The 13,809-nt window shown below is 39.0% G+C and overlaps 2 protein-coding genes and 1 non-coding gene across 3 annotated transcripts in view; all 3 read right to left on the reverse strand.

Annotated features, from left to right (window-relative positions):
- The window catches only part of LOC145481893 (uncharacterized), a 287,663-nt gene that overhangs the window by 17,848 nt on the left and 256,006 nt on the right, over positions 1-13,809 (reverse strand). The window lies entirely within an intron of this gene.
- Positions 63-6,949, reverse strand: LOC145481852 (forkhead box protein J3-like). Its single transcript, XM_081460410.1, has 5 exons — positions 6,273-6,949; positions 6,063-6,137; positions 5,854-5,940; positions 3,805-4,138; positions 63-1,820 (listed from the first exon to the last, which is right to left on the reverse strand). Exons 1-5 carry the CDS (start codon positions 6,714-6,716, stop codon positions 1,192-1,194), a joined length of 1,569 nt encoding a protein of 522 aa, XP_081316536.1. The 5' UTR covers positions 6,717-6,949; the 3' UTR covers positions 63-1,191.
- On the reverse strand, positions 8,654-8,725 carry Trnae-cuc (transfer RNA glutamic acid (anticodon CUC)). The gene has a single exon. It is a non-coding gene; the product is annotated as a tRNA-Glu (tRNA).

Consider the following 13,809-nt stretch of genomic DNA (forward strand, 5'->3'; position numbering starts at 1 on the left):
TAGCTTCCAACAATGACAACCTGCCACATAGTGCAGGAGCCCTTCCCCCACCCCCCCCCCCCACCCCCCATGAAACTGCCAACTTGATGTATTACAATTTATTACATGGCTAGCTCTGCGAGCAGGCAAGATGAATCAAATCCTGCGCTGTGATTGGGTACCCGAGCGGGCAAGATGGAGCTATCTTGCCCGCTCGGGACTACCCACCGTGTCCCGCAAGAAATATTTCCCCGAAAGCAATATAATAAATCCTTTATTGACCAAGCTTGTTCAGTCAAGGTGGCTGGATATTGGCCGAGTTCTTTTTTTGTGAGTTTATGGACCTCGACTCCATCTTGGTCCATAAGAACTCGGCCAATACCCAGCCATCTTGACCTCACACTTGGTCAATAACCCATATGTATATCTGACGAAGTCCTGAAGCTGAATGTGTCATGAAAGGTTAAAAGTGACCTAAAAGTACCTCTTTGACCTGAGGTTTAACAATCAGTGACCTTACTACATGCATGTTCCTGTCTGAGCTTTTCACCACTAGAAAAGCTGTCATGTGAATTGACTAACCCCTCAAGTGGTGTAGCCTCTGAATTAAGGTAAACAAACTGCTTTTGCCTTCAAAATTGAAGGGAAATTTATCTCTAAGAAAAAAGTTCACATTCTGGACGCAATCCTTGTTGCTCGCAGAGGTTATTGTTCAATACATCTCTGTTATGGGATATGTACTAAACTTGTCCCCTTGTGGGGAGAACTTTGACTACAAGGCTATTGCTGTAAGAAACCAATATCTTCCAGTTACAGTTGAAACTTAGCCCTATAAAGCATCAGAGACAAAAATTTCATCTTAAAATACTCCACTGTTGAAATCCCCCTTCCTACTAGCTTGCTATGCCTGCCAGACACACTAAATTGTTTCCATGTACTGTATTCAAATTTACATTTGGCTGAAGAAACCTTCAACCTTGTGAAAGCTGTAGATTTAGGCATTCTTTAGCAATGGCCTGATGGATAAGGTTCTCCTTCACTTGTAAACTAAGAGACTGCTAACCTGTAGCATTTAAATAAATGTTTACTTCACACTATTTACCTACATGTACTTTAAAACATGTCACAAAGTCTGTAAGTCGTAGACTGATCTCATTTCTTATTCCTCCCACCCAGTTATTAACATCACAGTTCTTGTTGCACTACCTGTATTTAGAGCAATGAATCCCAATCAAATTCTTCGTCCTCATCATCATCCATACCTGTCGCTCCTCTTGTTTGAACCATTGTCGGTTGGTTAATTGACGTTACTTTGATTCCAGGGATGGAGTGCACAGAGCTTCCACTGTAACTTGCCGAGCTACTGTAGCTTTGCTGAGAGCCTTGTAGCGGAGAGCCGCCCGGCGTAAACTGAGGATTGCTAACTTGAAGTAATCCTTGTGAATTACCCATGATATTGCTGCTATTGGACGAGGACGGACTTATCCTGCGTGCCGATGGGTTGGCTTCAGGAATGACACCTTGCTGGTGAAGATATTGACTAAACGAGAAAGCAAAGTCCTGCCACTGATTCTGATCCACGCCGATGTTTTGCAGATCTGCGCTTTTCATGCTTTCCATAAAAACCTGCCACGTACCCAGGTCAAAGTTCTGAAAACTACCAGTGCTAAGACTTTCTAAGAGAAGTTCCATGTTTTGGAGGACATTATTACTTTGTAGTTGTTGTTGCTCTTGCTGCTGCTGTTGTTGATGTTGTTGATGATGTTGTTGTTGTGGCAACGGTGTGGTGGTAGTGAGGTTCTGGCTAGCACCAAACATGCCGACACCCAAACTTCCTCCACCTGCAAATTACCACTAATTAATCCTCAATCAAGTAACAAGCCTTCAGTGTGTATTCTGTCCTATTACAACGCATGCATTAAGTAATGGTTTGTGTAAAAACTAGGCAAAAGCATAATAGGCCAGTGCAATAGTGGCAGTTTTTTTTTTTTTTTTCGCGCTCATTACTCCAATCAAATTAATTTTAGAGGCCCTCATTGGCTATTCAGTATTTAAGCGTGAATTTTGAATTTTGGTTGCAAAGTTAATCCCTTGCAATCCACTTAAACTAGCTTTTCTTTCACGTATGTATCCACAGTGAGTTTAAAAATGAAATAAGTGAAGCTCAAGCAGTTTCTATGGCCCTGTTCACAAGGAATTCAAATTATTGGTAAAAGTACATTCATTCAGTAAAATATCAACCAGCGTACTCAAAATAATGTTCAAAACAAGAACGCAGGTTTCTAAAAGCTGTCACAAAAGGAAGTGACAATTAACAGCATCCTTAGGAGTGCAGTGAAAAATTCTCTCCTATGGCTTGTGTTTCTCCTCAAGTTCTTGAGTGCTTTTGGCAGTAATGACTATCAATGAGTGTTTATTAATATGTGACTGACAAAATCACTTCTTTGTGATTGGCTGAGAGCAGCCCAATCAATTGTTAATTTTTAATTTGCACAGTACTGCAAATTAATCCACATGTGTGTATTCACAATTTTCTAGGTGATGTAATAAATCAGTTATCGTGTGAAAGCTTGAGCAATTAAGGATGAACAGTACACACAGTACTTGAGAATTCTTTCAGATTGCACTGACTAAAGAGTCATGTAATTTTGAGAGAATTTTCACATCTATATACAGGCAAAAACTAACGATAGATAAATCCGACGTTTCGGCGACATCTTGGCGCCATTGTCAAGGGAAACTAATTAAATATGCGAGTTCAAGAGTAACTAAGAGTTCAGAGTTTCTAATTTGCATAGGTTAGACAAAGACTTTAGGGCGAACTGAGTCTGATTGTACATTTAAACACGGTCGTAATTGTTTAATGAGTAACATCTCATTAATGAGACAATCAAACTTGTTGTGGCATTTTTTCAACATGCTAAAACAATTGCGAAGGTCATCCGGAATCCTGCCTGCGTGTCTATTATCATAGTGATTGCGTACTGACGAGGTCTTGCTTCTATGTCCATCAACGCGTACGAACAGATGGCCACGGGTGTAACCGACATAACCAGCATCGCACTGGTCACACTTGAAGTTGTACACAACGCATTGTTGATCAATGAGCTGGTTATGTCGGTTACACCTTGCAGCTTGCAGCTTAGTAACCAGGCATTTCACCAGGAGATGGACAAAAGTAGCTTTCAAAGCTTTCTTTGATCACAGCTCTACAGCTTTCTGGCAGAATGAAGATTTGCTGCTGTGCAACAATTAACTGCTCTAGAATGGAGACCTTCAACTGGCTAAAAGATTTTTTAACAAAGGTTTAATGCTGTTTAACAGCAAGAAATGTAAGCTTACGGTATGCTTACCAACAAAAACAGCTTTTTTAGAAGCCACCAAACTTGTAAAAGCAATGATCGATGCAAACTCTGATATTATTACAGTCTTATGAAGTTCTCATTAGTTTGCTTATACAAACTTACAAATTTCTGATGATAAGTGTTAATTTATGCAAATTTTTGACACACTGTCTAGATGTTCTTGCAGATAAGCCACATCCCCGATTTTTAAGGAAAGTTTTGAGCAAAAAGGTGCGGCTTATTTGCCGGTGTTTACGGTATCTTCCCATGCTGTGTACAGTAGTATCTTTGTATAATTATGCTGCACTTGACCAAAACATGAGGAAGATTTAATCTGCGACATGGCAAAATTACAAAGAGAATACGTGTACCCAAAAGAGCAATACTGACAACTAAAAAAAAAAAACATGACTTTAACTGCAGTTGATAATGGCACAGAAGTCCTATATTTTGATCAGAAAATAATTCCTGCACTGCTTACCATAATTGTCTCCTCCGTGGGATGCATCAAATACAGATTTGTAAAGATTCTTAAAGGATGCACTCAGATCTTCAAATGCCACTTCAGAAAAAATCTTTCTTGGTGGTTCTCCATAGTTTTGTGAAGTACCAAACCCACCCATGCTTGTGTTGGGCGATGAACCAGGGGACACCCCGGCTGACATTCCTAAGAAACTTTGGTTGGTGGGAGAGGAACCATAATATCCACCACTGGACTGCAATGAAGCCAGTGTTGGAGATGCTGGAGAGCCACATGGGGATGACTGGGGGCTTATTGGAGATACACGGCCATCCTCTGGTCCATATGGTGATAACTGTACGAGATAAAAAGAATTAATACACATAACTAGTCAAGTGCAAGGTCTGTAGTGAAAAATGCAGTCAAAGCTTTTCCTGTCAATTTATGGTCCAAGAATCAATCAATCAATCAATCGATCAAACTTAACTGAACCTCCCCAATGGGCTTTTCAGGAAAGTGCAAAGTGCACAGACCATATTTGTTAAAAGAAAAAAAACATACACACACACCTAAAGAATTATGTGAATCTAGATCATGCTAGATGAATACAGCACATAACACACCCTGTAATATATCCCATGATAATATCCAATCACAGCATTCAACTGAATGATAAAACAAATCTACTCAGCACTATATCAAGGTGGCCAGCACAGTTTTTTTGAGACATGTTTGTAGATGCTGATTTCTTTATGGTGTCAATTTAATTACACGTGTGGTAATTAACAAGGCTAATAACAACAAATTCCTGTTAAGATATATGAAGTCAAGAAATCAATTTTGCATGCTATAATGCTGTAATCTTAATCAAAGTTAGCTTAAAGTAAAATTAACAGAAAACACATACTGTACGTTACTGCTGAGATCAATTGTGATATTTCTTTACCTTTCCAGACATTTTCATGGCAGTGCCAGCTTATGTAATTACCACCAACACTAATCTTGTAAAACCTCACATAATTATAACATTTCTTAAGAACACTTTGAAGATATTTTTAAAATTAATTAGTAACAATTAAGAAATGTATCAGCAATTTTGGAGAATGGCCACAGCTTCTACTAGCAATTTTGATTCTTGTTTGCGGCTTCAATATAAAGATTTTGCTATGTGCTGAAAGAAAGTTTTTAGAATGAAATATTATTGTGTTCATCAATAAATAATGATGAGGTTTTGCAGTGATTAAATAGTACAAATAGGATGAAATAAACCACTGGTTATTGTACAAGTGAAAACACAAAGGTACACCTTTTAATGTACTAGCATCAGAAGACAAAAGCCCGAGTTCTTGGAGTGAACTATCTGCATGAAGTGGACTTCGTTCAACGCACGACATCATCTGACTTTCAAAATTCTCATCCGCGATGAATTATACAAATTAAGAGAAGCAACAAAATTCAAATTTATACTCGAAGTTTTGGGCGTATTTTGGTAACGATTGACTTTTCTTACATTCCTCTTTTCAGATTATAAACTATTTTAATCTGAAGTAAGGAATCGTGACCTTTTAGGGGTCTATTATATTTCAAATGTTCACAGGCACTCAATGAATGATTCGAGAGAAATGAAATCAACAACGTCAAAAATTCGATTGCCGTAGACACTTCGAGCTGTAGGATTATTCTCGTCAATTACCCAGGTCATACAACTTAAAACAAATTACCAGTTAAAATTAGTGACGAGTAAAAGACAGAGAAATTTTTTTTTTTTCACCTTTTCCGCGAATCACGTCATATATTACCCGCCAAATTAATCTCCATTTTCGCATAACAATAAATACAAGTAAAATATACCGATTAGGTTAGAGTATGCGTGTAAAAATGAAAAGCATAGAGTGCTTGAACTGTAACACGAAAAAGAAGAGCCATAAACATGTTGAAGTATTTATCGGGACGAACAAACACTGCTTATCAGCTTTCACAACTCACTGATTTCGAATCTGCGCTAAAACGCTCTCGCGTTTTGCTGCGCCATGTTCGTATTAATATGCAAGGTGGTATGATCTTACGTACCCGTGAATCGCTTGTTCGTCTTTTCCTGTTTTGCCTGGAATGAGCGTGATCGTCCTGTGGATTCTGATCAATTGCCCAGTACGATCCCTAAGTTGGTACAGGAAAAAAAGTTATACAAGCTCAAAACAAAATACGATCACTGCAAGAAAAAAAACAAGACGTCTGGTACTGCTCTGAGAATACACTTGCACATGATTTAATTTTCCTACCTTTCCTGGGTCATCTTTGCTTCTGGGTACTTTCATAAAGCATTTATTTAACGACAGATTATGCCGGATCGAATTCTGCAAATGACAAAAACAATCACGACTTACTACAGTTTTGTATGAATAGTTATAACAGAAATCAACGCAGAGAAAGTTTTAATATTCATCACTTAGCCACAGTTCAAGTGGGGAAATGTGAACAAGAGTTTTTACCTTCCAGCCGTTTCCAGCCTCCTTGTAGTACGGAAACTTCTCGCAGATCCACTGATAGATCTCGCTCAGTGTCATTTTCTTCTTGGGCGAGCTGTTTATTGCGAAGGTGATCAAGTTGGCGTAAGAGTAAGGTGGTTTGCTTTCGCGGGTTTTGTGTTGTTGTGCCTCGTCGTCGTCCAAGGTCGCATTCGGATCGAGAGGTGAGCTCGGCGGTTTTCGAAACGGACTTTTGTCCTTGCTCGGATCGTTATTGTTATTCGACATTTTAGCGTTGGCACTGTTCAAAGCAGTACCTACGCTAAGCTTAGGCAGCCAGTCCATGGCTGTCAGGCTGCTGTTAAGCTCCGCCATGATTGCAATGGCGTTCTTGCCAACCGTAGCGCTGTAGGGGGTCATGGAAGGGCGCATGTCTAACCTATGTGTGAAGCTGTAAAAATACGTCATCAGTGACGTCAAACAATGACCCCTTCCTTTCCGCTGTGAAAAAACTGACGTATGTCGTGAACTATGCCAAGTTTGCGAAAGTTAGATAGTTGAGATTCCTAACTCAGTAAAATATCGCAACGTTAAACGTTGCGATAGAAGACGTGGCTCCGTCAGCCGAACAGTTCCCTTCGATTTGCAAGTGAGCACGATCAATTTATAAAGCAGTCAGTACTGTGAGAGCTTTCGGAACACAATCCTGGGGAGATATTTCAGTTCACCCTGTTCTGCGACAGGCAAACTCCCAGGACCGTTAAGCTATTTTTAAGAGCGATTATTAAATTTTTACGTTTCAAAAGTGCTTGTTTGCAAGAGGATTAGCGCTTTTACATTCGGGAGTTAGGGGAACATTATCTACATACACACTGAAAATAAAAATTTCCCGCGGATTTTTATAGTAAGGGCTTGGATGTAAACGGTCAATAATTCCTCGTACATTAGATTTAATCATGATCAGGAAAATTGATATGTCTTTGCAAAATTAATGGTGGATAGAAGACTGAATCGGCAGAACTCAAATAAGCCCACACCCTTGCAACTCTTTGTCCTGTTTCAAAAATAGAACCAACGGTACCTTAACGTTACGTTCTCAATTTGCCCAGCTATATTATGTCTAAAATAAGTTTCTATAAAAGCTTTAAATAAACCGAAAAAAATAATTTAGTGCCGTCTAGTTGACACTATTTCATTAAGACAAATGACGTCATTTCTCCCCATATTTTTTTCGGGGTCATAGATCTTTTCAGGTAACCTTCACTTTAATACGCTAAATCAATCGTGCATATTACCATTTCTTTTGTTAAGGGAGCTTAATACAGGCTAACATTGTTTGTTCCGACCATGTGGTTTTCAAGTTTAGTAAGTTTGTTAGTAACCACGAAGACGTTTTCGTGCCATGTGCTCTCCCCTGTTTCAGTGGTCTGTTTTATTTCTGTGTAGGCTAGTTGATAAAGGGCAGGGGTAGTTATCTCATAAGTGAAATGAGGTGACCTGCTAATATCGCGGACTTGTAATTCAATAACACTAATCATCATAGAATCTTATTTTTAGTTCAGCGTAAACATCAAATTTAGATATGAAGTTGATATCTAGATTCTTCTAGTTCTATTCTGGCATGACAAATTAGACTCGGCCAGACCGGCATGCAGAAGTTAAGGGTTTTCTCCGCCCATACATTAATCTCAAAAGTTCAAACTCGCGAGTCAATTCAAACGAAGTCTAACGGAATTAAGAAAAGTGAGTTTTACTACGGTTAACAAGGAAAACCGACAATACGAAAAAAAAACCCAGGCAACCAGAAACGGTTACTCAACTTTGAGAATTGGTCAAAATCTTAACAGTAAGCTGAGAAATGACACGACTCTTTATATTCAACGCATATGTGCGCGAAAAACAAACAGAAAAACAAAAACAAAACAAAACGCTAATCCAAGAAGTTACTCGACCTTTAAAGTGAAGCTGACTTTTTGAGCTCATTTATACTTCTTTAGAGCATAACTCTCCAGTCGCTCAAATCACTAGGAGAGCGCGAAGATCCGCGAACCGCGAGGGAGCGCGAATAGCGAGGACTTTCAACGCGCGCTGTTAAGTTTTCACACATCAGTGGCGCCTATTCATGGTAGCACCAACAAGTTTCAAAGAATTTTCAACCATCAAAGATATTTCGAAGTTAGTTTTGAGACGGGAGCACAGTATCGGCATATCACAGCTGAAAAAGTGCGAACATATCCTGGAGAATTAGAGGACAACGTACTTTTTGTTCGCTATGAAAAATAACGCTTTAAAAAAAATCCAAGTAGATGCCCAGAAAAGAAATCATGTAACAAGATGGCCGAAATATATAAAAAAAAAATAAATAAATAAATAATCCCTCAAGAAAAAAAGGATAAAAGGAATCTTTCCCACACCGGGAATCGAACCCGGGCCACGGCGGTGAGAGCGCCGGATCCTAACCACTAGACCATATGGGACTAGACATCGGTTGAGGGAAGAATTAAGTTAAATATTTATAAAAACAAAGGCCTTTTGTTACCAGTCTCTCTCTTAGTTTGTTAACAAAGACCACGGAATAGGTATGCTGGTGAATTTTACTTGTCAGTGACTTCAAACTGTATTAGGAGAAAAGCGTGATCTAAGATGATTCGAAATTCTTTTTTTTTGCTTTACCCGGAGCTCGTAGTTTAATCTGTAATTCTGTAAAGAAGGTGGTAACAAATTGAAACTGAAGTGTGACCTTGAACTGACTTGCGTATTTGCAGAGCTGTAAAGTTGTGATGGACGTGGCTCTTTCAGTGGCAAAAAAATACACGCCACTTTATTGCATCCTGCGTCCTGTGGTGACATCTCATAAGTACCAGCTGGCGTTCAGTCTTGAAATTGATACACGAATCAGTATGACATAGTTCGAAGCCCTTACTTCGGCCTCACTCGGAAAATCTTCGGATTCCGATCTCTATGAGGTCCAAACCTTCATGAGGCCTTTTACTAAGGTTTGTTTTCCAAGTGTTAAGCGAAAATCAACATCTACATTTCATTTTCCTGCAATTTCAAGTACTCACAATTTCAAAGCACGCTATCTTAGCAAAGGTTGTACAGGAAGTTGCTTTCATAATAAACAAATCCTCCCAGCTACCAAAGTATTAGTGTAAGAAATTAATACACGTAAACAATGAAAAAGATCTTTTCTAGTTGAGATTAAGGATAGAAATCAGGTTAAAAAGACTGTTAGACTACGTAATTAGATTTAATAGGTGTGTGAACTCTTTTTGACGGAGTGGGTTTTCGTTCACAAACTTCGACATTTTTCAAATCCCTATCTAATTTGTAGTTTGTTGCGCGTGTGCGAAAAAAAGAAAAAGAGAAACTTGATCGAAACTTAAAGTCAGGTTTTCATGTGTGAGGTTTCATTTTACATACAGACGTGTCTAGCAGGGCTGTGGCTAGTGAGTGTATAAATTGATAATTTCCTTTTACCGGCAGAATCCAGAACTACGGCCCCTCTTCACAGCGTGCAAACCATTGTAGCATTGTTCGATGCCCTTGACTATGCGACGCCGTTAGCTCTTAACTAATCTTTCTAGTATTAAATAACTGAGAAACAAGGTGAATTTAGTAAAAATAGAAAAATGAACAGCTGCTATGATGGACCAAGGCAAGGGTTGGTAAAAAACAAACGAATTACTTCGTCCCGGCGCTAAAAATAACAATTATGCGACGTTACGTTGCGACTTTGTTGAAAACAATGCCCCTTTGTTCTCGACCGAAAAAAGGTTTCCCCAGATATGTCGTTAAGTTTACCAAGCGGAAATGGTCACAAATTGCTTGTAAATTTAGTGAGTTCTCAAACAGACGAAGCATTTAAAATTTAAAAAGAAAAAGAAAAAGTCATTGGAGGGTACAAAAATTTTAGTGGCTTTCTTTTTAATACAACACGAAAGTAATTTTTTCGTCTAAATATTGTGTAACGAATGGTATTGTTTTCTTTGTGGATTTTGCGGAATCTACAGAAGATAACACTGAGCAAGTGCAATTCTAAATGAATATGAAACAATTAGCATGTCAAGTTTTTATTTTTAATTTAGTTGCAATGTACAATGCTTTGTCATCATGAATCTGCGACCGTAACTTATGTACAGTTTACACAAAACAATACGAGAGCTGTAACTGTCGATAAGACACAACAATTGTTACCTTAATGTAGCAAATTATTTAATAATACTCGCTGAAAATCAGCGACTAATTTGGTTTTTGTCTGATATTATAGCGGGCTTCGTGTGCATGTCCGCTGCGTTCAGAATACTGTACATCAAGTAGCAATCGGTGGACTAATTTACAACATGTTTCGCGACACTTGTTGAAGAACGAGATAACACACTTGCAACAGAGCTCCGGCAAAAACTAATCCGCCCTCATCTTGTTCCGAAAACCCTCTCCATAAGAGCCGTAATAATGTCTGATTTCTCCTAGTCAGAGGATTGTATCTGCAGTTTATATTGTCTCCTGCTGCAGCAAGAGATCGTCCGACCAACCGTGGAAGATTTGCTCCGTGTCCAAGGGCCCTCCTCGACTCAATTTGGTCTCCAAGCCAAGCAAGTCTCTGTGCAACGAAATGTACATTTTCTTGTGTGTTTCCATGAAACTGAAGAGGACTTTGATGGGTTATGGTTGAAAACAAATTATCTCTACTCGCGGGAGGGAAAATAACAGGATTTATATTCCGTCTGTCCATTTTGCGGTCAGATATCCTGATCCACCGGCCTCTCAAAATTCCTTTCCGGCTCCGAGCTTCGCTTCGCCTTGAGTAGACGAAAGAAGATAGCGGTGAAAAATGCTGTCTTAATCTTCCCGACAGGTCAGTCTTCAACAAATCATCAACGCAAGTTCTGCCGTAAGGTTTTGATGAAGTCTTGTGCTATGCTATGGCTGCAAAGTCAGACCATTGACTGGGATACACAGCCAGGCGTTATTGTTGGCCTCAGAATTCAATAAACAATTCAATGTCCAAACAATTGACAAGCGATCCGCACGCTTTAAACACACAAGATTGCCCGTGCAGTTTTAAACGAACTGGCGTCGGAGTGTCTCTATACCAGCAACTCGTCTAGGCTTGCCTCGTTTTTAAAGAAAGGGGATTGTTTTCTTTTCTCTGTTTTGACGACCTTGACTTTTCCCTGGGCAAATAAAAACTCCGCAAGGGCTTTGACGGTCCGCAACAGAAATTATCTCATATAACACAGCAGCTCTTGTCCACTCTTAAGGTTGAAACTTTACCAGGATAGAAGTCCATTTGTTCAAATAAGCCTGCACGCGAGCAAAATCTTGAAGACAAGGATGTCGACCTCCGAGGTCATTTGTCAGTTATTTTCCACCTTTCGGCCGAACTTCGAGAATGCAAATTCAAAGCGGGCCTTGCCGAAAAGACGGGAGTTCATTTGCGCCCCTTTGATTAAAGGCGGTAACCGCTTCGCTACTCGCTGAAAAAAAATAATTACCAAAAATAGCCGAAACTAGCCGGGGTTTCACCGGTACAAAACTCGATCAAAGGACAACGCAATAAGTGCCGAGAATTTGACAAAGAAAGGAGATTTTTTTCGAGAGTTTTCTTTGCTCGATAAAACGGAATCAATTTTTCATGAGCTGGAATGCACTTTCCGCTTACAAGCTTAAACTTACTTCGAGCACACAAAATTTTTTTTTCTAGGCTATTTCACGCGTTATAAAAACTTGTTACGACATTCAACAGGCTTTCCGACGGCTTTACAACCCGGTTTCGCAAATTGCTTATTTACCTTTTCGTGAACAAATGAAAAAATTGACGGCAGATTGAAACACACTAATTTAATCTAAATTCAAAGAACCAACTTCCGACTCAGCAAGGACTGACAGCGCTTTCATCGGACAATTGGCGGGGTCAACTTGTCGGTCCTTGGCAGCCGGCAACAGCATCTTAAACGCTCAGCTGAAAAAGCAAAACAAAGGCGCGATTCTTTGCTAAGTATTGCCTCGCCCGCTGAGAAAAAACAATACAAAACGGTTTGAAACCATCACACCAAACAGCCGAAACGAAAGAGAGAATCAATGTTGAATAATTAAGGTTTACATTGCATTCATCGGCCTCCTCTAAGGTCTATAAGCGGTGTCCCTTTCTTGTAAAGCCGCGCTATTCGACGCTATCTATTGCAAATTATTACACCATTCGAGTCTTGCAGTTTGGATAAAATGACAGGGAAAAATAAATAGTGGCCTTTGCGGTTTAGTAAATCGCAGCGATGCGAAATCCATAGATTAAAGTAAATGAATTTAACTATATAAATTTGCTTTTCTTATTAGATGTTTAGGCCGGCATAAAAAAATCTGAATTTAAAATACGTGTTATGTATTTCGCAAAAAACATTTTGGGAATTTTTCAATGCAAACTGATAAACATCGCAACAAATTTATCAGTGCGATACCGAATATTTTTTTCTTTTACGTTGGATAAAGATAAATGATCAAATTTAGTAATCTCGTAAATGAAAAGTTTAAACGACAAAGTTAATCTGAAAACCCAACGAAATGCGAAGCTATTTATAGCTCATGACGTCAGGGAATATAAGCACGATTTCAGATCTTTCAATCTAATCGTCAACATACTTTAAACTCATCATTGGCCGTGAAATCGTTTTCCATTTAATCACTAAGGACTTAATTTGAAGCAATTATAGAAATATCAAATGTTAACAAAAATATAAGCCATTCTAGCTATCGATCTTTATTTCATTTCGGTTTTTGAGCACAAGATACGGTTGTTTGCCCAGTCAAGAAAATTGCTATTGTCGTTTTTCGCTCAGATCTTTGATTGTAATGGAAACCGCCAAAAAATAGTTGAATAACTTGAGCTTAAATAAGACAATTATTAATTGCAGAATAACCCCGTTTTGCGGGTAACAGTTTCTATAACGATTCAGTTTTCGTTCTTACTTTCGGCCAGTTATTAGCTCTTTGCTGTCGCTAGTTTTCGGAGTCTGACTACCTTAAGGTGGCAAACGTGAGTTTCATCTTGGTCGATTCGTCTCAAATTAGAAATATTTTACATATAAAATTTAAGTTAGACTCCGTTAGTCTCTCCTAGGCGTTCAGTAACTTGAGGCCCAGCGCGAAAAATGGCCCACAAAAAAATATGTGAGAAGCGAGGAAGGGCGCTCTCACCTTAATCAGTGTTTTTTCCCTCCGCTGTTTTCTCGCGCTGCGCTGCAACGAACTCCGTAAGTTTCCATATTTGTGTTGTTGAAGATTCTTCAATGTAAAGCTACATACAGAAAGACAACGCGGGTTATATTCTTTCGGTAAGTCGTTTCTTTCGTGATTTAGCAAAAACCGCACAATTTAACATTACTTTCAAAGGGTCGTTATACTGATACTTTCGGGGGATTGTTAAATGTCTTTGCGGTAAGTTTTTTTTTCTTTGGGAAAGTACGCCTGCATTTCAGGGGAGAGTTTTTTGTCGGCGGTCTGTCATTCTTACAATTGTTTTAGAAGGAGTAATTGATGCCATGAAATTAAAAAAAGACTGATA

The sequence above is a fragment of the Orbicella franksi genome, chromosome 3 (assembly GCF_964199315.1).
Source record: "Orbicella franksi chromosome 3, jaOrbFran1.1, whole genome shotgun sequence".
Lineage (NCBI taxonomy): Eukaryota > Metazoa > Cnidaria > Anthozoa > Scleractinia > Merulinidae > Orbicella > Orbicella franksi.